The sequence below is a fragment of the Miniopterus natalensis genome, chromosome 10 (genome assembly GCF_054644295.1).
Source record: "Miniopterus natalensis isolate mMinNat1 chromosome 10, mMinNat1.hap1, whole genome shotgun sequence".
In the NCBI taxonomy this organism is placed as follows: Eukaryota; Metazoa; Chordata; class Mammalia; order Chiroptera; family Miniopteridae; genus Miniopterus; species Miniopterus natalensis.
Window position 1 is genome coordinate 21,884,600 of NC_142090.1, and position 25,111 is coordinate 21,909,710.

Genomic DNA, 25,111 nt, shown 5'->3' on the forward strand with positions numbered 1-25,111 from the left:
GGCATTCTGAAGGGACAGCATTCTTTGATTGTAATATATTTACTATCAACATTGGTTTTATTTCTCAGTTGATATCAGTGAATATTTGTCTGCTCAGTAAAGTGTAGCTGTCAATGGATCACTAATGCCATGCAGCAGAGCATTCTGCAATGGCTGATGGGAAATTTGCAGTCTCCCGTGCTGGCACCGTGTTAATGCATTTGTGCAGGGCACTCGGCTGCGCCTGTACTGGATCTGTGGAATTGAAATGCACCTGTGACTCTACTAGAGTTGCCATGCAAATCGGGAAAAGGAAGGATAACCCTAAATTCAGGGCTACCTTATATTATCAGGATTATTTCATATATAGGGAAATTTAGAAGAGTTTGTAAAAAGTATCTTGGAACCCATTGCAGGGCCATGGAGGTGAGAAGGGCATACAGAAGGTTGTTTCCATAAATCAGTGCTTTCAAATGGCCTTGGTGACATGGATGCTGTACTCTGTCATGCCTCTTCCTGAGAGCAGGGTGCTTCCTCTGGCCTTTCTCTGCCCAGGAAATTTGAATAATAGTCCAAGACCAGTTCAACTTGAAGGTTTTGAACCCTGGTTGATATCAGCACACTCTCTTTTTAATTAGCACTCTTTAACTTAAACATAGTGCAATAGCAATATAGTGTATTGCACTGTTATTAAGTTTTTATATTCATTCTAGTGCCTGAATACATATGCCTTTCTAGAAGATAAGCTTTTCTTTTGTAATACCCATAGTGTGTACATTTACTTATATATACATTATTCTATAGAGATTTTTCAGTTAGGTAATTGTTATGAAATATAATGAAGTGGTTGTAATAAGATGAAGATTAACATTCTTTGCACATAAAATTTATTTTTTATTGTGGTAATAACACAACATGAGATCTACCTTCTCAATAAACTTTTAAGTGCACAGTACAATGTTGACTATAGGTGAAATGTTGTACAGCAGATCTCTGGAACTCATTTATCTCATGTAACTGAAACTATACTTGTTGAACAGCAACTCCCCACTTCTCCCCAGCTCCTGGCAACTCCCCATTTCTCCCCAGCTCCTGACAATAAACAAAACTAATCTCATTTTACTCTATTCCTATGAGTTTGACAATTTTAGATACCTCACATAAGTGACCAGCTAATTTTACTTAGTATAATGCCCTCAAGGTTCATCCATACTGTCACATATGGCAGAATTTCATTCTTTTTTCAGGTGGAATAATATTCCATTGTATGTATGTACCACATCTTTATCCATTCATTGATACATGTTTAGTTTGTTCCATATCTTAACTATCATGAAGAATGCTGAAATTAATAAGGGAATACTAATATCTCTCTGAGATCCTCATTTCAGTTCTTTTGTATATATACTCAGAGTGGGATTTCTGGGTTGTTAGTTTTATTTTTTATTTTTTGACAGGTCTCCATACTGTTTTCAATAACAAAAGAACCATTTTCTATTCACATCCTCACCAGCACTTATCTTTTGTTTTTAGGTATTGTGGGTTTCATTTGTATTTCCCTGATGATTACTGTTATTGAGCATCTTTTCATATGGCATCTGACTCATTGGAGCTTCTTTTTATTTATATCTTTTCAATGGCCATTTTGTATATGTTCTTTAGAGAAATGTCTATTTAAATCCTTGGCTTAATTTCTAATCAAGTTATTTGATTTTTTGCTATTGAGTTGTAGAAGTTTCTTATATATTTTGGATATTAACCCCTTATCATGGCTATGATTTGCAAATGTTCTCTCCCATTGCATAGGCTGCCTTTTCCCTCTGTTGATTGTTTCCTTTGCTGTGCAGAAGCTTTTTAGTTTGATGTAGTCCTACTTGACAATTTTTGTTTTTGTTATTTGTGCTTTTAGTTCTATCCAAGAAATCATTACGTAGGCCAATGTCATGAAACTTTTCCCCTACGTTTTCATTTAGGAGTTTCATATATGTGTATTTTACATTTAAGTCTTTAATCCATTCTGAGTTGATTTTTGTGTCTGGTATAATAAAAGGGTCTAGTTTCATTCTTTCCTTGTGAACATCCATTTTCCCAGTACTACTATTTGTTAAAGAGACAGACAATCTGTTCTCCATTAAGTACTCTTAGCACCCTTGACCAAGATCAGTATATGCATGGTTTTATTTCTTAGCTCCCTCTTGTGTTCCATTGATCTATACATTGGTTTTTTGCCAGTACCATACTGTTTTAATTACTGTAGCTTTGTAATATTTTTTTAAATCAACAAGTGTGATGCCTCCAACTTTTCTCTTATTTGGGGTCTTTTGTGGTTTCATTTGAATTTTAGGACTTTCCCCCCCCCCCATTTCTGTTTAAAAATGATACTGGGATTTTTATAGCAATTGCATTGAATTTGTAGATTGCGTTCCGTTGTATGAACAGTTTAACATTAAACCTTCCAATCCATGATCATGAGATATCTTTTCACTTATTTGTGTTTTCTTTAATTTGTTTCATTAGTTGTATGTAGTATTTATTCTATATGTCTTTCACCTCCTTAGTTAAGTTTATTCCTAAATCTTTTAATTTTAATGCTATTTTAAATAGAATATTCTTTTTTTAATGGAATTGTCTTCTTAATTTTCTCTTTGGATAGTTTGTTGTTAATATATAGAAATGCACCTGATTTTTGTATGTTGACTTTGTATCCTACAAATTTATTGAATTTGCTTATTAGTTTTAACAGGGTTTGTGTGTGTGTGTATGTGATGTATGTGCATGTTTGTGTAATCATTAGTGTGTTCTACATATAAGCTAATGCCTTATTTGCAAACAGACTATTTTACTTCTTCCTTTCCAAATTGTATGCTTAATTTTTCTTTTTTTATTGCCTAATTGCTCTGGATAGGACTTCCAGTGCTATGTTGAATAAAAGTGGTAAGAATGCGCACCCCTGCCTGTTCCTGATCTTAGAGATAAAGTTTTGTTGTTCACCATTTTGTATAATGTTAGCTATGGGCTTGTTATATATGGTCTTTATTATACTGAGTTTAATTTCCTTTTTACCTAGTTTGCTGACAGCTTTTTATCATGAAAGGATGTTGAATTTGTCAAATGCTTTTTCTGCATCTATGGAGATGATCATGTGATTTTTATTCTGTTAATATGGTATGTAACACTGATTTGTGTATATTGAGCCACGTTTGCATTCCAGGAGTAACTCTGACTTGGTCATGGTGTATAATCCTTTTAATGTCCTGTCAAATCTTGTTTTGCTAGTATTTTGTTGAGGACTTTTGTCTCTATGGTACATCAGGGATATTGGCCTGTAGTTTCTTGTGTCTTTGTCTGGCGGTGGTGGCATCTGAATAATGCTGGTACTTTAAAATGATTTTGAAAGTGTTCCCTCCTCTCTTTTGGAAAAGTTTGAGAAGGACTAGCATTAATTCTTTAACATTGTGGTAGAATTTACCAGTGAAGCCAACTGATTCTGAGCTTTTCTTTGTTGGTATGTTTTTATTACTAATTTAATCTCCTTGCTTATTATAAGTCCGATCAGATTTTTTATTTCTTCTTCAATCAGTCTTTGTAGGTTGTATGTTTCTATGAATTTATCCATTTCTTCTAGGTTATTCAATTTGTTGGTGTATAATTCTTCATAGTAGTCTCCTATGCTGCTTTTCACTTCTGTGGATTCAGTTTGAATGTCTCCTGTTTCATTTATGATTTTATTTAAGTCTTCTCTCTTTCTCTTACACAGTCCAACTAAAAGTTTGTCAATTTGGTTTAAGAAATTTCTGCTCAAACCACCTAAGTGTCATTTTTCTTCCTACTAAGACACATAATTATATTCATGAGAATGATTTTTCTCATTACATTTTATTTAATTTTTGTCATTAATTTAGTAGTATTAATCATGTGCTGATTATTTTTAAATTACTATAGTACTTTTAAAAATCATAATTTCTAAGCCTTTGTGTTTATAAGGAAGTGGACATGTAAATCTTCATAAGTATTTACAGTTATCAGGTAACGTTTACAGATTGAGAATTGTTCAGAATGCAGAAACCATTTGTTCATGGCGGTTATTCTGTCTCTGTGAAGCTTACAGAGACCTCTTTAAGTATAGGGACACTTCTTTCTAGTAGATATGGCAGTGTTTTTCCTTAAGTTCTGTTTTAAGAAAAGAAGAAGACTTATATGAGCTTTAGGGTTCTTTTTCCCCTGTACTTTCACATGTTCCAAATTAAAACTAAAGCCTCTGGAAATATTGCTGCAAAGATATTGACATGATATCATTTAAAGAGATTTTTGAAAGATAGGGAGACAAGCCTGTTTAAAAATATTTTTCTTCTCAGAAAAATACTTCGAATTAAGACCACCACAGTGATGATAAATTTGGCAAAGAAGTAAAAGTGAAGAATTAGTCAATTGTTAGGCAAGTAACACTTTTATAATCCTGGCTCTGATTTCTTTATTACATAAAATGCAAGATGGATTTGGTTGGCAAAGATTTGGAATCTGTTGGTTTATAAAATAGCAAAATTTTACCTGGAGCAAGTTTGTTAAATTCTCACTATGTTCTAATGTTTAAATGTTCCTTTCGTGCCATAGTATAGCTGTTTTGCCAGATGGCAATATTTGGATGATACTGAATTTTGGCAAATTCTCATAAGAATCTTCAAATTTTTAATGTTTGTAAGTGTAAAAATAACAAATTTTACATAGCTCTGCCAAAATGGTAGAGACAGAGTTTTCTGCACTTTTTTGTACCTTGTACTACTTCACATTTAAATGAAGTAGATGTCTAGGAAAGAAAGTGAACCTATTTATTTACTATGAATAATATTTTGTGTGTATAAAAACAACTTATTGTCTTTAACATTTAAAAACTGGGTTCCATAGTGTCTTGTGCTTTTGCTAAAATAAAATCAGTATCTAAAGATCAGCATTTACATCAACATTAAATGATTTCTCCTGTAAATTCCTTCTAAAATTCAAAACATGCACATCCAATTATCATTATTATTATTATTTCAACATAGGGGCAATAGTTCAGATTGTCTCATCCTCATGTCCTCTCTTTGCAAATACTGGATTCTGGGTGAAGGCCTCAGAACCAGCTTCTAGAGGAGAGACTGATTAGTTCTTTAGTAAATAAGACCCTTGGTAAGAGGACCAAAACAGACAAACATTATTCCAAGTCCCAGTTCCAAACAAATTTGTATCATAGCAAGATTTTGGTGGATTTAGTATTTATTTGAGCTGCTTGCTTAAGCATACATCCTTCTTGTGGTGGAAATAGAAATATAAATGCCTTAGAGTAAGGTTCTTGATTTCTGCTGCAAACTCATTAAAATAGCAAAAGTAACTATTTCTGGAATGGTGAGAGCAGGTCTGTGAACCTAATGGGAGTAGTCACTTTTGTGATGAGACTTACTGACAGATGGACCTGTTTCCCCCATAATCAGACAGATTGGGTATTACATTAAAATTTTATCACTAATTATTTCTTGGGCATATCTGTGAATGTTTCATGGCTTAGTTTTTTAGAGAAGGTCCCCTACATAGTCAGTGACCTTTCCTGTTTCCCCTCAGTTGGTGGGATCTTTAGAAAGAGAAAGCTTGTTTATACCAAGCTGAGCTTGGCTTTGTTGCTTTGACTCCATGCAGCTGCTCTTTCTGTTCAAAAATAGGCTAATTCCTTTACTGAACTACTGCTTGTTTTCTCCCCCCCCCCCCCCGCCCCCCGCCCCATCAGGTAGCTTGTGATGGCCTGAACAGAAAGTGTACATCCATTTTATAATTATCCTTTTCTTAAAACCAGTCCACATTATTATAACTTCACCAAAATTTTACATGGTTTTATAACACCACTGTAAATGTAAATTAAGATGCATTACAAATTAGATAATTAATGTGATCTAGGAATATTTATCCATATGGCATGAATAAGAATTTCACAGTAGAATATAATCAGTCACTTTTAGTAGATAGGAGACAGATACAGTTTATTGTATATCATTTTAATAGGTAAATAATTCATATTGTATATAGTATTATTGTTCATTCTCAAAGAAGCTTTTACAATCGGCCAACCCCTGTGATAGAATACAAAGAAATAGGCTTGCAGGTTCAAAAGGCTGTTACTAAAAGTAATTCTGCAATCGACAGAACCTTTTCTTCAGGTATCCAGGTTAATACTTGACAGCATATCCTTCTGTCTGGATATCTTCACTCAGGTATCTGAAATTCACATCAAAATAGACACACTTACTTTTCACCTTGAACACACCCTCTTTTCATCTCAGCATGTGGTACCCCTTATCTGCAGACATCCTAGTTGTAGTGGGAATAGAAGTATAGGTGCCTTAGAGTAAAGTTCTTGCAGAGGTGCCCAAGCCAGAGGAGTCTATCATTTCATCTTCTTTCTGATCCCCGTCTATATCCTGTTGATTCTGCCTCCATATGCTCAACAGATATACCCCCCTTTCTGCATCTTCACTGCCAGCACCTTGGCTTGGGCCCTTGCTAACTTTATTTAAGGAGCCTCTACTTGGTCTCCTTGCCTTTATTATGCCTCTGCTTCCATCCAAGTTCTAAAACACAGATCTGATTTTGTCACTCCCCTCCTTAACATGTTTTTAACAGTGATTTCCCTTTGCCTTCAGAATGACGTCCAGCACGAGAGGCCCTGCATTTACCTACCCCCCACTTACCTCTCCACCCTACCTCTTACATTTGCGAGCCACGGTGTTTCCAACCAGGAGTGCTATTGCATTTGTATGGGAGCAGTTTTCATCCGTGGAACTGTCCCCTGCATCACAGGTTATGTAGCTTCCATAGCCTCCACCCTTACACATTTTTAAATACCCCTAGGAGGAGAAGGTACCATCCCTGGGGGAGCAACTACCCTCCTCTCATTTTGCACCTAGCTGCCTACCCTTTACTTTTTCTTGAAGACTCAGCTTAGGGTGCTCTCCATTCTGAAACCTTCACAAACCCCTGTCCTCCACCTTCCCCAGAAAGCTTCCTTAACATCTTGTATATACTCTGTACCCTGAACTCTCACTGTATGTTGCAATTACCTCTTTGTCTGCTGCTTCCCCAAAACTGAGCTCCCTTCAGGCTGGGGCCAATTCTTGTTCAACATTACAGTCCCAGTGCCTGGCCAAGTGACTTGCCTCTATTTGGTGAAGCATTTGACCCCATATAACTGAAAACAGTTGTCTCTTGAATCTATTAATTCAACATCAGTGAGAGTAACTCACCTATAGGGAAGATGCTGATTAATAAAAATTAGATATGCATGTACAATTCACTAGCCTTCTAGTACTCATGCATGAGAAAGTTAAACATGAGTCTGAACGGATTTAATAGCAGTTGGGAGCCAGTTGTCACCCTAATTTCTACCCACTGCACAGTTAAATACAATCTGCTAAGTAACATTGTACAAATCACTCTCTGTGGCCCAAATATTCATAAAATGCAAATAGTATAGTGCTGATACCCCATCTTACACATTCAGAACATTCGTGCAGTGACAAAAATGTTATATAAAATCTCCTCTATAAATCACATGAAGTTTCTATGAGAAAAAGCCCCTTAAATTTAAGCTTGAATTTTAATGTTCCTTAAAGTTATTATAATCTAAATTTTAAGTATGAGGATACCTTTCAAAGACATTTTTGTAGCAAAGGTAGAATTTATTTTAAACCAAATACAGAACTGTGGTTTTTTTCACTTAATAATTTTCCACACACATTGCCTACTTCTAAAATTTTCATATGTAAATAAGGATTAACAAAAGCAACAGCTAAAAATATATACATGTAGGTAATTAAGAAAATGGAAGTAGGAGTTCCAAAATAATTAAATATCTAACCAACCAACTAGATTTTGTCCCATTTGTAAACACACATGATTTTGGTGGTCAAAGGACTCAGATAATATTTTGTCTTCTAAAACCATATTATTCCCTTTTTAAAAATATTAGGAAGATTCCAAGTATGTCTTTGCCACCAGTTCTGTATGCTAACATGGAAAAACATGACAACTGTAATTTACCTGGTTAAATTGGTATTCAAATCCAAAGTTAAACGTTGTGACTCTTCTGAAGTTATAAACATATCAGACATTTATTTGATTGGTTAACATAATCTGTGTGAGAGAAATTGGTGCTAAACTCTTCCAATCTTAAGTTAGTATTTAGTTTTATAATATGTACAAATAGTCTTTGCCTCAGTATTTCATTTTTATTTTGGGGAAGACTTTAGTGAATAAAAGATTGCAGAGATTCACCTCATAGAGAAAATTGTGGTTACTATTTTATAGTAATGTAGCACTTAATTCTTACAAAATACTCTACACTGATTATCTATTTAAGCAGGGCACAGGAGCGATGATGATAGGGTAAGAAAAGCGTACCCAAAAGACAAGTGGAAAAGTACAAAAGAATAGTTTTCTTCAAACAAAAAGCTTAAAAAAAATAAATTTAAGCTGCTAAAAAATGTTTGTTTAAACCCATAGATACAGACAACAGAATGATGCTTATCCGAGGGGAAGGGGACTGGAGGGGGGATGAAGAGGGTGAAGGGGATCAAAGACATGAGAACAGAAGGAGACTAGACTTTGGGTGGTAAGCATGCATGAAGAATTATAAAGTTGTACACCTAAAATATGTAATGTTAACCAGTGACCTCTAAAATTTAATTTTAAAAATGTTTATTGAGTACATTATTAAAACACACCTGTTACTCATTAACAAATTTTGCCTAAAGAAAATTCCACTTCTCCACAGTTGGCTAAGACACACAGATTGGGTAAGAAATGAAGAGAGATCTCAGGTAAATACACTTAGAATACATGCATATGGTTGATCAGCTGTGACAGTTCTGACATGTAGATCTTCACTTGTTTTAGAATCTTTCTGAACTACTATAATTTATGCAAAAAATACTGATATTATTTTAGTTAAATGTAATGTCATATTTTAAAATGCAGAAGTGTCTTTAAGACTCAGCTGATTACTCTTATTTAACAACATCGCCACCCCCCCTTGAGTTGGTTGCATTATCCATAAAACTATTTGTTGGTGAACATGATGTATTTTGCATATTTTGTGTATATCAATGGCAATCTGACCTAGAGCTGTTGTACATGCAACTTGTGCAGTTGTCCAACGTGGCAGTAATTTAAGAAGCACAGTTCTTGGTCTGACCCCAGTTCCTGATCAGTTCCTTTTCTACATTTAGCACAGAAAAATATACTGTCAAGAAAACTTGTTCATGCAACTACTGTGGCTCTCTTCGTAGTCCTTTGAGGACTAGACTGATTAGAACAAAGTATATAGTACATTCAGTTATTCAACAAATCATTATTGAGCTCTGCTCTGTGCTAAGTGCCATACAGGTGCTGGGGTTAAAATGATGACTAAAATCAAACATGACTATGGCAAATGGCACTTATAGTCTAAAGGGGGGAGACAGCCATTAACAACTAAACACTCAGGTAAACATAATTTCAAACTGAATGATATATCATCCTATGCAAATATGCGACACAACAATCTAACTTATTTGGAGGATTGTCCAGTGGAGCAGGTGGAGATGGTTAGGGAGGACTTTCTGGAAACATAACCCTTGCGTTCTCAACAGAAAGACAAGTAGTAGTTAACCAGACGTGGCAGGGAATGATGTGAAATGAGGAATCAATATTACTAATGGAGGAACAAGCAAGTGTGGGGCCCTAGGGCAGGAACCTGGGCGGGTATAGATTCCTTGAGAACCACATTGAGGATATTTATCTTCATTCTATCATTTTGTTCCCTTCTCTTCCATTTTGTTTTACCCTTTCTCTTTTTCTGTGGTAGGAACCACAGAGTTTTTGCTTCTATTTGTAAATACAGACTTTCTTAAACTGCTCTGATGCTCTGGAGTTTGGTGGGAAGGCAGCCTTTGTAAAGACAGCTCATGTGTAAGACAGTAGTGTCTTCTCGGTCATCACTGGTTTGCTCCAGCTCTGTAGCTGCGTCAGAGAGTGCTACAGATTTTCTAAGCCTCCTTCTCAGGTTACCTCAGCCCCCTTCTCCTGTACTTTTTCCTGGTTTATCATTTTCTGATTCTCTCATCCTTAGCTGACTTTTGGATTACACCAAGTCTGCATTATCTGCCTGGTCCTTCCAATGCCATGTGCTCTGCTTATATCACCGCATCCTGACCATTTGATTTGGCCTTTTTCGTGGCTTTGATCATTCTAGTAAGCTCAACTATGTAGCCATTCTTTACATTTTATTATCAGCTCCATCTTTTACAAATATAACTTTATTGATAACCATCGTAACTCAAAGACAGAGTGGATGAAGAAGGGGGTGAGGGAACAAAAGAGAAACACTGAGTGTCTCCCTTTGCACACACGTACCAAAAAAATGATCAGGGCCGGGGGTGTTGGGTGCTGCCAGGTAGAGTGTTGAATCTTAAGAGAGCTAAATTCATCTCTAGACTGGACTTTCCACCAACATATTGGCAACTAATACTCCGCCTACACTACAAAGTTCTTAGACTAACCAAGATAAGCACCAGCTTGGCACCACTACAAAGTTCTATAAGGAATGGCTTTTTTGTTTCAGAATTCTTTCCAAACAGAACCTATAAGTACTTAATAAAGATAGCAGGAATTTCAAATGCCTTATTTTGTATCTTAGAGTTTAATGCAACATTCCCCAAAGTGCTTCCTACCCCAGGATTGGGTATGACTATAGGAAAATGACTTTCCCTTACGTTCATGGTTTAAACAGGGCATAAAGCCAAAATGTGCTTTAGCCATGGTTTCTGAGCTAATTCAGGACTGACGGACTTCCCAAAAGTCAAAGAACTATAAAGAAAAGCTGCATTACCAACTAGTAATATGGGTAAAACCTGTCATCTGTCATATTGGATATATTTGGTGCTGCTTTCCACAGAAAAGACGATGTGAGATCACTCACAGGGCTCCTTTCCGTGAGAAAGCACTCCGAATAGGTCATTTCTGTTCTGTAATCATGAAAATGGGGAGCTAGGTGAGAGCCATTCATTTTGTATGCCTTCTAGTTTCCCTGACATGATGGTAGATGCTTCCTTATTGATTTCATTTATTGCTACTACTTAGGTAAGACTTATTAACATTACCATTGTCTAGATAAGAAAACGGATCCTCAAAACGTTTACCCAACATACCTAAGTTAATTCAGTTACTGAGCGAAGAACAGTGTTCAAACCCAGCTGTCCTCTTAGATCCCAAAGGCCATAGTCCATGTTCTTTCTACACACAGCCTGCTCTCTTGGATCTGTCTGTGTGCCTGTTTCGTCAGGAGCACGACGGTGGCTTCAGTGAGGGATGTGGCTGTAATCGCGAAGACAAATGATAAACGTAGAAATGTCATGCCGTAGACTTGGATCTTCAGGTGAAGGCCACTGTGGAGCTTTTCTCAGTGCCGTATGTGTTTACGTTTCATGCTTGTCCTTTCCACATGAGCCCAAGTCTCCTGAGGCCACAGGCAGTTTTCCTTCATCTCTGTATTTTCAACATTCATCTTCATGATGGGCTCATTCTAGGAGCTTATTAAATAGCACTCTAGAGGTTGCACAAGTGAGGTTGGACAATTATAGAAAGTGTCATTATTTAATTGTTCCTTCAAGCACCAGCTAGGTGAATGTCCCAGGATCATAGATGACAGCTGCAACTTCCGCTCCTTTAAAACCTTGCCAGGGCCCCCATTATCTCATGAGCATCACAATTTTTTTTCCAACATATGAATTTAAGTATCCTTAATTTTTAAAAGCATTTCTGTGTTGCATTTGTGTTCTGAGGTGTCCCACATTTGTGTAGTTGCCGGCCATCAGAAATTCACAAGTGGGAATGTCTTTTCCTGAGTAACAAGGGGCTGGGTCTCCTGGGATCCAGCACCAGTGAGTGCCAGCAGTGACTGTTTAGCCTGTAAAGTTACCAGACCTCCCTGCTTGACAGTTTTCTTCTGGGGCTGCTCATGACAGTGTCGCCACTAGCTGCTCCTGGGGCTGGTTTCGGATCCCACCATGTTTTTTATACTTGAGCATCTGCTTGTCTCTGCTCCATGCTTCGTGCCCAGTTGAAAGTGAGGTGCTTTGCTGTCTTCTCAGCCCCCTCAGGAAGCATCTCATGCAATTCAACCCTTTCTGGAATCTTGGATATTTGTGTAATTCACAAACTTCTACTGTCCCAAACTACTTCTGTGCAATTGGGAAGTCTTATATTTTGTCCCAAGAAACTGTCATTTAGGAAAGAAAAGAAAGTGTCATTTTATATGCAGGGAGACCCCAGGGGGACCATTCCTAGGAGAAATGAAATAAACCCATGTGGGTGACTCAGCCTGCTAGTCATCCTGCTATTCAACAATCCCCCAGGTTACTGCTCTGAGACTTGACCTTTGGAGCAGCAGGAAACAGCTGAGGAACATTTGCTTTTAAATGTAAGCCATTAAGAGTGGGATGCCCTGACACTGTAGTACTTTGGCAATTCCAGCACCTTCAAATTAAGAAAATGTAAAGCAAAACATTTTCACATTCATATGTCTGGCCCCAAAGAACATCAACCTGTCTTTAAATTCTGTCAAATTAGAGATCAGGTAAAGCAACTATGTGCTAGAACCTGATGGACACTCCAACTTACTAATAACAATATGCTGTACTGATTACTGATAATTATAACCTAATAGTTTGAAAGCCCATCTTTTAAATTTCTGAAGTACTTCTCATCTTTAAAGAATAATTTATTAATTCTATTATATTTGAAAGTGTGTCCCCTCCCCCCCAGTTTATACACTACATCCACCTTTTACTTCAGGTCTTAAGAGGGGAACAAAGCAGGCTGATGTTCTCACATAGCCTTCAAAGTTGAGGGTCTGAGAACAGTATGAACATATATTGATACATTTCTATGGATGACTTAATCGTTGGTTTATGCAATATAGTTGTGCTCATTTATATACCATCGCATTTTATCATTTAAACCTCTTTCTAGGAATTTGTGTGTGTTATACAAACTTTATGCATTTTAGTTACATTAATTTATCTTATATAGCAATTACTTATTCTGTCCTTCTATATTTAGGTTCTTAAAAATCTTGATTTTCGTGTTCCAAAAAGTTATACATTTTTTGTCCTGTCTTGTTCAAGTAGAATTGTAATGCAAGATGTGACAAATGATTCTCTAAAATTAGATGCTCGAACTAATGTCTTTGAACTATGTTGCTGTAAGGGAAAGAAAGGAAAAGGCTTGGAAGATATTGAATCTTCTTTCTTTTCCAAAACCTGATTTTGTGCTAACATGCTTGCTAGCCTTTGCCAGGAGAAAATAGTACAAGTGTAATATGATTTCTCTACTCTGGATATAGTTGTTTAATGGCATGAATACTTCACAGATGAAATATAGACTTTAGAGGATAGTTTTATCCTATTATACTTGAGGCTTAGAGCAACAAAATGGAAGATGTCTCTTCCAAGGGAGAGGGAAACACTCAAGAGATGATAAGGGATGAAGGTGTAGCCCGTAGGATTTTTCTCTTATTATGCAGCGATCATTACCCACCTTCAAATATTTTTCTGCCTTAGAGTGCAAGATATCATACCAGGATTTCTTCTTTCTTTGTCATGTTTGAAGAAACAGATGAATTTGTATTGTCTTTCCTTTGTAATAAAAAGTTTAATGTGGTGTTTTTGACAGATATTCCGAAAAATTTAGGGTGATAACACTTAGTTACTTTAAAGGCTATTTTCTAGTTTTTCTATTAAAAATGTATCATGTTAGCATTTTAGGCTTTAAGTTATTTTTTAAAGGAACGTTAAAGATAACATGCAAAAATACATCTCAGATTCAGAGTAATGCTCAGTTTAGAACTGTCTTTACCTATTCTGGGTTGATCTTTTATTAATCCTTCCTCCTTTCTCCCCTCTCCCCTCTTTCTCAGTCTCTCCCTCTTCTCCTTGTCTCCACTCTGTCCCTCCCTCCTTTTCTCTTTGTCTTCCACTCTCTTTTTCCTCCTTTGTCATGTTTTGCTATTAGTTGATGTCTCTCTTTGTAGTTTCTAATATTGTCTGGATTTCAATGTCACCATTTTATGAAACTGATTCAAACTTTAATGTTCATAACTCATTTTTCTCAGGGAGGTATTCTCTTTGCTTAAAGAGTAAAGTTATAGTAACACTTCTATGGATAATAATATGAATAGTTAGCATTCTTTGCTCTGCTATAATGGTTTTAACATGAACTGTTTTCACTTGTGCCTCAACAGTCTCATGAGGAAAATATTAAGTTATAATAAAGTTGCTTGCCCTGGGTTCCTTTGCATGTTGGAATTCGTATTTGAGCCTTGAAACTGTCTCTGGGGTCTGTACTTTTTAGCCCTGTCTTATTACCACTATACTCTACTGTAGGAAAAGTCTCAGATACTGGTTTTAATTTCTTTCTTTCCTTTTTGTTAAAAAAAAAAAAAAAAAAAGACCATGTTGACTTTTTCCCCGCATACATCTTTATATGAAACTGCTTAGAACAAAGTCGCGATATTTGTGTCATTAATTTTATTAAGGTTGTTATCTTTGATATATAGGGTGGGACAAAGGTAGGTTTATATTTGTGAGTACGTGAAACAATTTATTCTGGTATTATTATTTATTAATTATTGTATTATTTTCCATATAAACATATGCAAACCTACTTTTGCCCCACCCTCTATAGCTATGTAGAGTAATTCCTTTGGTTTTGTTGAAAGGATAAAGTAGAATATGCACTTCGATCTCTTAAATAACAGTGTAATTTGTTGGATAAATGTTATCCTCGTGGCCTAGAAAATCATGCCATAACTTCATTCCTTACTATACCTATATTAACTAGGGTATATTATTAACCTCTGTGTGATTCAATTTATATATCACAAATTGAAATTTCAGATTCTTTTAAAGTATATCAATAATTATGGCAATAAGTAAGACAATTTTTATAAACACTACTCGTCACCCAAATTAAACTAATTTAATTACATATATAGAAAATTTATTTAATAATATACTCAATATATTTTTTAAGGAAGTTTAAAACTGTTCTACAGATTATTAAAATTGAAGTGGAAGGATGCTTGTTTACAGTAAAATCTTGAAATTCTAACAAACCTTGGGTTTTGTATTGTAATGAATTTTAAAATTTGAACTTTTGATTATAACAGGGCTATTTGTGGTCATTTTTATATAAGAAAATTTCTTATGAATCAACTTTTTTAATTATGTAGGATAACCTTTTACATTTCAGAACAGTTTAATCAAATCTTAGGCTGTCTTAGAATTCTGGTCTTGGTCTTTTGTTTTTCTCAATATTTATGTTAAAACTATTGAACAAAAGAATATCTTTTGCAGCATTTCTTGTCCTAGTTAAAATTGAAAACAACCTACAGGTCCATCAGTAGAAAAGTGTAGACTAAATCATGGTACAGGCATAAGATCTTAAAAAGAATTATCTAAATCCATTTACTGATACATAAGAGAAACAATACATAGTGTGATATAAGAATATGTTATAGAGCAATTTGAATAACCCATTTATTTAAAATAAATACGCATTTGGGTACACACACACAAGAATATATATACACATATAGGTCTGGACTTGTAAGATACAAATCCCTACCATCATGGAATTTTAGTGGTCACCCTTCACAAGCTCATTCATTCTTGTTGCTTCTACTAGTGTCTCTATGTTAATAATTCTCAAATCTGTATTTTCATTCGCAGCCTTTTAGCAAAAGTCTAGACCTGAATTTTCAGCATCATATTGGAATCAGACATTTGAATTTTTCCAATAGGTCCCTTCACCTCTTGTAGTTTTGACCATAGTAAATGATGTATCTCTAGCCGTCTACATTCCCATGAAAATTGTAGTTTTCTTCAACATTCCCTTAATCTTTGTCTTAAGTCCGTCAGTTTTTGATAAAACTCTAAGTATACTTGGGCCCTAGGAAATGACTTAGAAATCAAAATTTTCAAATATCAAAAGCTGCTCTTCCAAAAGTGTCTTCTACTTAGAAAAAGCTTTACATGAATGACTGTCTTAATTGCTCATATCAATCAGAAATGCTATATTTAAAAAATGCTATATTTTACAGTGTTTAACATTGTTTTTAAAGTGTTTTCAGTGTTTTATTTTTAATTTTCACTTATATAATTAATAATCAGGCTCTTAATAGTTCTTTTTAAACTTAATTCCCAATTTTAAATTATTCAATTAAAAAGCAATAGTCCTGTATTTGCATAATAGTGAAGTCTTGGTATATTTTACAAGTCCTATTAATGTACCTGTTTTACATGCACATTTGTTTCAGAATGGTTTTAGAGTATTAATGGCCATCATGAGCAGAACAATGACTGATAGTAGACGAACAGATTCAGGGAACTAAAACATATTAAAGCTCACCAGCATCAAGGTAGCTGCACGAGCAGGGCCACAGCTATGTGCCCTCAGCTAACCAGTCACATTCCCCTGGGATCCAGTGCTCAAGTAGGCACACAGCTGCAGATGATACTGTCTGACACTCCTGAGGACGTGGGCCATCCAGCGTTTCTTATCAACTCAGTGCATCCCATTGTCAAGAATCTTTATTCCCTCTTGGCCCCTCTTAAAGAGCTTGTGAAGAATGCCCATCTGCTTTGTCAGCAAACATGAGTAATTGAAAATAACTTACAGTCCCGACTGTTTAACTTGAATTGGGTGAATCCAATTCATTTTCTTGGGCAAATCCCTTATATGACAGCAGAAAGAGAACTTGGACCTATTTGAAATCAATTGCAAAAAACTTGGAAAGATTTTTTACTTTCCCAAGAGAATATCTAAATCAGTGCTACCAAATATCTGGTGCTTAGATATTTAAGTTATAAACCAAAGTTTTTATTGAGGCAAATATTTTGGATAAATGTTACATCATGTTAGTCCTTAAAATGCCTAAATTATGAAAATAATTTATAGTTGGATTGTTTGTTAAAATAACTAGAGCATCAAAAATCTTAATAATTTTATGTAATTCTTTAAAGACTTTCATTTTTACCCCTGTAGTTAGATCCCCTTATTTCATGTTTTCTATTACAAAATTAGTGATGTACTTGGAATTATATGTCGTTGTTATTTGATTATTTTAATAATTCCATCTTTGTAATAGAATTATGGTAATATGGTGAATAAAGCATTTGGAAAAACAATCACTAGATTAGAAATATAGGACCTAACCTAGAAGAAGAAAAAAGTTTAAGACCTAGCTAAGGAATGTTAGAAGAGATTTTAATAAATGGAGAGATCTCCGTTTTTCTTGAATAGAAATATAGTAAGTTCAAAATATCTATTTCCTATTTGTTCTAACTGGCATTATCATATCTAATAATGCTACAATAATTCAAATAGTATAGCACAGCTCAGGAGATAAATCTTTAGGACTGAAAATTCAAAAACACACCCAAGTTTATGAGATATTATACATTTGACTTCTAAGCCAAATGAGATTGGTATAGATGAAGAATTAAATGAAACTGCCATTTAATATCACTATTAAATTTCAAACAATGCAAAGATTTAAACTGGAAATGTGTTAGAAATACAGGTTAATACATGTATTCATATAATTATTGGTTAAGGAGAGACTTTAGGATGTCAGAATCAGACACTATAAATCAAATTGATAGAACTGTGCTACCTAATATTTTTAAACTATCCATTTTAAAAAGCCATAAGTAAGAGTTACATAGAAAATAGCCAGGTATGACAGTATTTACCATATGTATCAGAAACAGTAAATGTCTTTATCTTATATGGAGTTTTGTAAGATCATTGATTAAAAGAAAGTCTGCTAATAGATAAATCGACAACAGTAATAAAAAGATGTCATAAGTGAGATGCAGATGACTAGGAAAGAAAAAGTGCTCCATCTCAGAAGTAATTAAGAAATGCTATTTAGAACCCTATTTAATTCTGTATGATGTGATTTATTATGTATATTTATGAACTTACATGTCTGTCTTCCCTAACAGTCTGAGTGCATTTAGTACAGGATCTGTCATCTTGATTTTTTTGAATGCCCACCCTTTCCCAATGCCAGTCAAACAGTTGGATGGATAAAAGGATATAGAGATGGGTGAAATAATTTTTGAAGTTTGATACACCTTATTTAATTTTCCAGTGCTGGTCATAGACAGGGCATGTAGGTTGAGCCTGCTATTTTTCTGTTTTTGGCTTCTGCAGTCATTAATGCATTATATATATTCACAAGAAGAATTTTGAGTTAAGGGATTTGAATGGTTTTGAAATAATTTTTTTTACTGTGCATGATTTTCAACATACTTTAAAACAAATATGCTAGTAATTTTTGCAAATCCTTTCAGGTTGCAATTTAAATCTAGTTCTGTAGATACTCTGAGAGGCCGTGGGAGGTATCCAACTGTTAAGAGTAAGGGAAACAAAGCCTATTGATCAGGCTTTATTTATGATGTGTGATGTGGGGGAAGGAGCAATGATGAAAGAAAATAAACTGCTAACAGGAAGAATAAAGAATGCAAGGCCAGGGTGGGAGGGAGATATGCTCCTGGATATAATAATAAAATTATTATCTATAATTTTGCATTAGAATGTGCATTTCAAGAGGATAGAGACTGTGGTTGCTGACACTAGAATAGTGATGAGGTAATAGCTTTTTTTGAAAGAATAAAAGGTTCACATTCAGCTTTGTGCCCTCTTTTTTAAATTTATCTTTATTGTTGAAAGTATTACAGATGTCCCCTTCCCACCCCATTGATCCCCTCCACCCCACATCTGCCCTACTCCAGGACTTCCCCATACTATTGTGTGTGTCTATTAGTTATGCATTTATGCATATAAGTTCTTTGATTCTTACATCACGTATGATTTTACATCACCTTTACAACCAGCATTATAAGAAGCAGCAAAATATTCCATTGTATGCCACATAATTTACATAACCATTCCCATAATATTAGTTGCTTGTTTTTGCTGTTATACATAATACTACAGTGAAAATGTTCCTGTTTACTGTCTTTTCAATACTCATGATTACTTTGTTAGGATAAAATCCTAGAAATAGCCTTACTGGATCAGTAGACATGAACATATATTTTGGCTCCTGAGATAAATTTCCAGTATATTTAGTAGCAAACACATAATTAACGTTAGTTATTTCAGTTGGTATTTGAACTACCCAGTGTTTTCATAGCCAGGAAGTCCTGCTGTTCTCGTAAAGGTACTTTGTAGATATTTTATTCACCTGAAGATTTACAGAGGAAGTCTGAATCTTCATCAATAATACATAAATAGAAATAGAAAAAGGCAATGTATTTTGAGTCAAAGAAAATTGACAGCAAGGGTAATGTATTCTTTTATCACATAATACAGAGAAAAGAGTAGGAAGATAATTGCTGGTATTAATTCCTGAAAGTGTTTAAACATGTCAGTTAAGTAGAAAACAAGGAAAGATCTTGGGGAATATTGAAGATAGGCATGTTATCGTCTTCCCTCTTTCCCTTGCCTTTTTGGGGGCTGGAGGGAGAAGGACTTAGGTTTTTAATTCATTCATTATAGAAATTCATAAGCATTTTCTAACTATACTTATGCCTTTTTAACTTTTATTTTTCACAGGAGAAACTGTCAAAGTGATGTTAGTTTATGTTTGTAGCCTGGAATGTTTATAGGGACTATTAAGTACCACCCTATTTATATTTATGTACCTCTTTAAAACTGCACATTTTTGGCAAATGTCAATAAAAGCTTAGTCTGTTATAGCTAGGATCTGCCAGTATCCTTGTACCCTATCTTCTCCCCATCTGAGAGCACATTGTTGAAGCCTTCTTCACCGGAGCTGGCCATTAGTCTCTCTTGCTCTTCACTCAGGTTTCATACCTTGTAGGTAGACGTATCCTTGTAGGGTACCTACTGGGTCCTGTGATATGCACCTATTTCCTGTCCTCATTGGCATATTGGTTTTAGTAATGGACATCCTGGACTCCTTCCAAGTTCTAAATTACTAATGACTTCCTGTAAATTTTAGCTCTTCATTTTCTAATAAATTACTGTATATTTGCAATGTGCTGATTAGGTTATTTGTGTGACTCCTGTAAGCTGGTCTGTACCTCTGGCATATGTCTCTAATTTCACCCTTCCTAACGTATGTTAGTTCTTTCCATTGAAAAATAACCATGGCCCTGGGATTGGAAAAGACAAACAGTTCATATTCAAAGAACATGGTTGCTCTTGAACATTTTTACATTATCAAATAGACAACAAAAGTTGAAAAATACACAAAGAAATATACAAAATTTCTCTCTTGGTGGGAGATTGTAATACTTCTACCTTACTGTATAAAGGATACCATAAAAATCCATAAAGATAAAATAGAGATTTAAACAGCACAGTTAAAAAGCTTGATTGTGGCTTGACTTATATACAACATTCTGCTTACAATGGAGAATATTTTTTTTCCCCTCAAGTACTAATGGAAAAGTTATACACATACATATTTTGGAATATTTTATATATATTATAAATATTATTATATATAATGCAATTATAAGAAAATGTCTCTGTGGGTTAGTTTTCCAAATTTTACATGATACCAAATGAAGAAGGATAGGTCATGGGAATAGACTCAGAGCTCTCATCCAGATTGCCTCACTGCATTCGAGGCTTAAGATTCTACACACTAAATTGAGAATTTTTCTCTACTCCCTTATTTTGGTTTTGTATCTATTCTTATTTTTACTCCTATTTTAGCTCTACTTTATCTCAGACCATCTTAATTCTATGAAACGGCAAAAGATTATTTGCTAACTCCTTCTAGAAGTGTAAAATGGAAATTAAGCTGCTTTCCCATCCTAATTGAATCTCTCTCTTTCCTCTGGCATATGACTCTAATTTAAAAAGGTCAAACTGTATCTGGAAGCTATTTCTTCAGTCATTGAAATGGCCGCGGGTTTACTGTACACATATTGTGATCTAACTGTGTTGGACAGGAAGTCATCACACTTATTTGTTTAATTTTTATTACCCTTGCTTTTCCTCAGTTTTCTGTGTTCCTCAAGCTTTCTGAATAAGGATTTTAAAGTAAATGTAGATAGTCCCATAAAAGTGCTAAATTATTTTTTAAACCATATAAACAATATAAGAAATTGATACTTTTATTTGGAGATTTATTTTTAACAGAAATTTTTACTTCGTGCCTGGCCAGGCGTGGCTCAGCAGTTGAGCATCAACCTAGGATCCAGTCGATCGGGGTTCGATTCCCGGTCAGGGCACATGCCCAGGTTGCAGGCTTGATTCCCAGCAGGGGCATGCAGGAGGCAGCCGATCAATGACTCTTTCATCATTGATGTCTCTCTCTCTTTCTCTCTCTCTCTCTCCTTCTCCTTTCCTCTCTCTGAAATCAATAAAGATATTAAAATATATATATATATTTTGTTAAATCTCACTTTCTCTTTCTTTTATGTATATTTTTCCCAATGGCATTTTCTTCATGCTGTACCAAATCTCATGCCTGTGATCTCTGAGAGTTACGGGTAAAATTTTTTTAATATCAGCTGTGTGCCAGTTAAGTTTGTAAATATACTAGAATAAATTGGTGTGTGGTAAAGATGAGATACTATTAATTAAAAGATAAGCCAAGAAAACATGCTATTGTATGATGATGACTTGAAAAGCCAGATGTTAACAGACTTATCCTTTTCTTAGGAGACTGTACTGGGAAATTAACAGAAAAATACTGATTTTTATAATGCGTATTTCTTTCCCCTTGACCAGAACTTTCAAAAATCATGTAAAGTAATAGGCTTGAGATAGTTAACTTTTTAAAATATAAATAAAATATCTAGTAAGGAGTTTTCAAGACGAGATGGAGTAAAATCCTCAGTATGCAAAAATACTTCTTCTGGGAGACTACCTCTTAGGTGAATAAATCCTTAGCAGTTTCCCTAGCCATCCACAAAAGTGGTGTTGAATTTGTATTTGAGTAAATACAAATCTGTAACGTTTTGCCTTAACCTAAATTCTTATCTCGCACTAGTTTTGTATTGTGACGCACTAATCTTCAGAACAGCTGAATAATTATTACAAGCTGTAAAGCTTATTGTTATTTTCCTTCTTGATTGAGCCATCTGTCAGAAACAAAGCAAAGATAAAACTCTCATTGAGCCACAAAAGATTCCTGTTGCTAAATATGTCTTCTAAGGAGACACATTTGTCTGGAAAAAAAATAATGCATTTCAAAGAAAATTTTTGTTACTTCTTTGCAGATGGGGAACTCAAGGAGATTTCACCACTACCCATCCGAGGCCTGTGGTCAAAGTAAAACTCTTCACAGAAAGCACTGGAGTCCTGGCCCTCGAGGATAAAGAACTGGGAAGGGTGAGTTGCAGTCAGTTGTGTGTGTCTGAGGTCATACAATTTTAACTTCTTTTGATTCAGGGTAATTCCCCAGAAGCTCAGCTTACAGATCTAATTTATTAAGCATAATTGTCAATAACATAGTGTTGTGATAGGCTTTGGGTGCGTCAGGGGTACATATAAGATCATAGTCACAATTTACAATAGCTAAGACCTGGAAACAGCCCAAGTGCCCATCAGTAGATGAGTGGATAAAAAAGCTGTGGGACATTTACACCATAGAATACTATGCAGCTATAAAGAAGAAGGATCTCTTACCCTTTGGGACAGTATGGAGAGACCTGGAGAATATTATGCTAAGTGATATAAGCCAGGCAGAGAAAGACAAGTATTACATAATCTCACTTATATGTGGAATTTAAAGAACAAAATAAACTTATGAACAAAATAGATTCAGTGACATAGAAGCATAGATCAGACTGATGAATCTTAGAAGGAAGGTGGGGGTGGGTGGGGAGAGATTAACCAAATTTATATGCATACATGCATAACCCATTGACACAGACAATAGTGTGGTGAAGGCCTGGGATGGGGGCGGGGGTGAGGTGGAGGGGGTCAATGGGGACATCTGTAATACTTGCAACAATAAAGGTAAATTAAAATATATATATATCATAGTCACTGACTCAGTCATTCTTTTCACACATGTACTCTTCATGTACATGTACTCTTCAACTTGTACTTCTTGGTAAAAGGACAGAAAACATTTCTGTCCTTAGGTTAAAAGCATCAACTTTATATTTGGAGTCATCTGCTCTTTCTGTTTATCGTGATTAGCCTAGTTACAAACCTCTCTTAAATGTATTTATCTCTCTTATCTCTCCTATTTTCCCTGTAAGGTCTTTCTCATCCATCTTTTAACATTGAATTGTGGGATTTTTTGCCTTATAGTCACTTCCTCGTACCTAGAACATATTAATCCTCTAATTCCAGCATATCTTCACTTTACTAATGTTCTTCTCACAGTAAGAGCATTAAAATTAGGGCAGATTTGTGTTCTTAACACCTTCTGTGTGAAAATTACCTGAATCTTATTCATGAAGTAACTGTGTCCCAGTGAGTAGGCCATGAAGTTAGTTATCGTCTGTAATGTGGACCTGTCTTACCCAGTCCTGAGCACCACATTCACAGATGTTTTCCGTGGATAAAGCCTTCACAAATCTCACTTGAAATTTCTGTTGATGATGGACAGCCTGTGTGATGCTAGGATCATTGTGTATTCTGGAATTTTCCCCCAAAAGTTGGGATTTTTATTCATTTCAAATCCTCCTCCTCTCTAAGACCTTTGCACCATGAAGTTTTCTCCATTGCTCAGGATTTTATGAATCTACACCCACACTCATGTTCCAGATTTCCGCTTTTGTTTCCGTGTTGCATATATTTGTTAATACCTAAAAGAGCCAAGCCATGCCGTTTGTTCACTCATGCTTGTATATTTCTACATTTATTCATTCAACAAAAGCGTACAGGTAGCATAACAGAAGAGCCCTGGAGATTACACATGGGCTGATGCATTTATGAATCAGGTTTTTCATTTGAACTATTATTATATTAACTTTACCTTGTTTCCTTTTGTAACTATTTTTTCACTGTCTAATAGCAAGTATTTTAAGTCTAATGCTATAAATTTTGAGATACTTTTAAGTTATTTTTCAGCTGGCTAAATATATATTTAAGCAATTTTTAAATCGTGTACATAAGTGGCATATTTTCCAATCAGTTTGTATTCTAAGAAAGGCCTTATGCTCTCTGGCTCCCTTCATGCAAGAATAACAACTTTTCTGTCTATAAAAGAGTTTCTCTTGCCCTTGCCGGTGTTGCTCAGTGGTTAGAGCATCAGTCCCTGCACTGAAAGGTTGTGGGTTCGATTCATAGTTAAGGGCATGTACCTAGGTTGCAGGTTCCATCACTAGCCTGTCAGGACACATGCGGGAGGCAACCAATTGATGTGTCTCTCTCACATCAATGTTTCTCCCTCCTTCCCCGCCTCCCTCACTTCAACTCTCTCTTAAAAATCAATGGAAAAAATATCCTCAGGTGAGGATTAACTAAAATAAAATAATAATTAAAAAGTTTCTCAACCTCAGCACAATTGATATTTTGAGAAGGATAATTCTTCGTTGTTGGGTGCTCTCCTGTGCATTCTATGGTATTTAGCAGCATCCCACTCAGTGGATGCCAGTAGTTCCCTTCCACCCTTATGACAATCAAAAAAGTCTCTAAATGCCAAATGAACCCGGGATGGAGTGCAAAAACCACCCTTGCTTGAGAACCATTGATCTAAACTAATAACCTTAGTAGGTTCCATAAATATCACATGTGTGTTAATGACTTCCAGTTTGGTTTTTTTAAATATGTTTTTATTGATTTCAGAGAGAGGAAGGGACAGGGAGAGAGAGAGAGAAACATCAATGATGAGGGAGAATCATTGATCGGCATCTTCCTGCATGTACCCTACTGGTGACTGGGCCCACAACCCGGGCCATGTGCACTGACCTGGAGGAGAATCAAGATAGCCTGGATCATAGGTCAATGCTCAACCCCTGAGCCACGCCGGCTGGGTGACTTCCAGTTTTTGGTTTTTATTCCTTGGAGCTTCATATTTATATATCCGACCTGAACACTTGGTATCTCATTGTATATTAAC

At 35.4% G+C, this 25,111-nt stretch overlaps 1 protein-coding gene across 1 annotated transcript in view; it reads left to right on the forward strand.

The window, feature by feature from the left end:
- The window catches only part of CADPS2 (calcium dependent secretion activator 2), a 539,314-nt gene that overhangs the window by 248,447 nt on the left and 265,756 nt on the right, over positions 1-25,111 (forward strand). Inside the window, exon 7 of the mRNA XM_016213343.2 lies at positions 22,314-22,425. Coding sequence (XP_016068829.2) covers positions 22,314-22,425 — 112 coding nt within the window. The remainder of the gene's footprint in view (positions 1-22,313; positions 22,426-25,111) is intronic.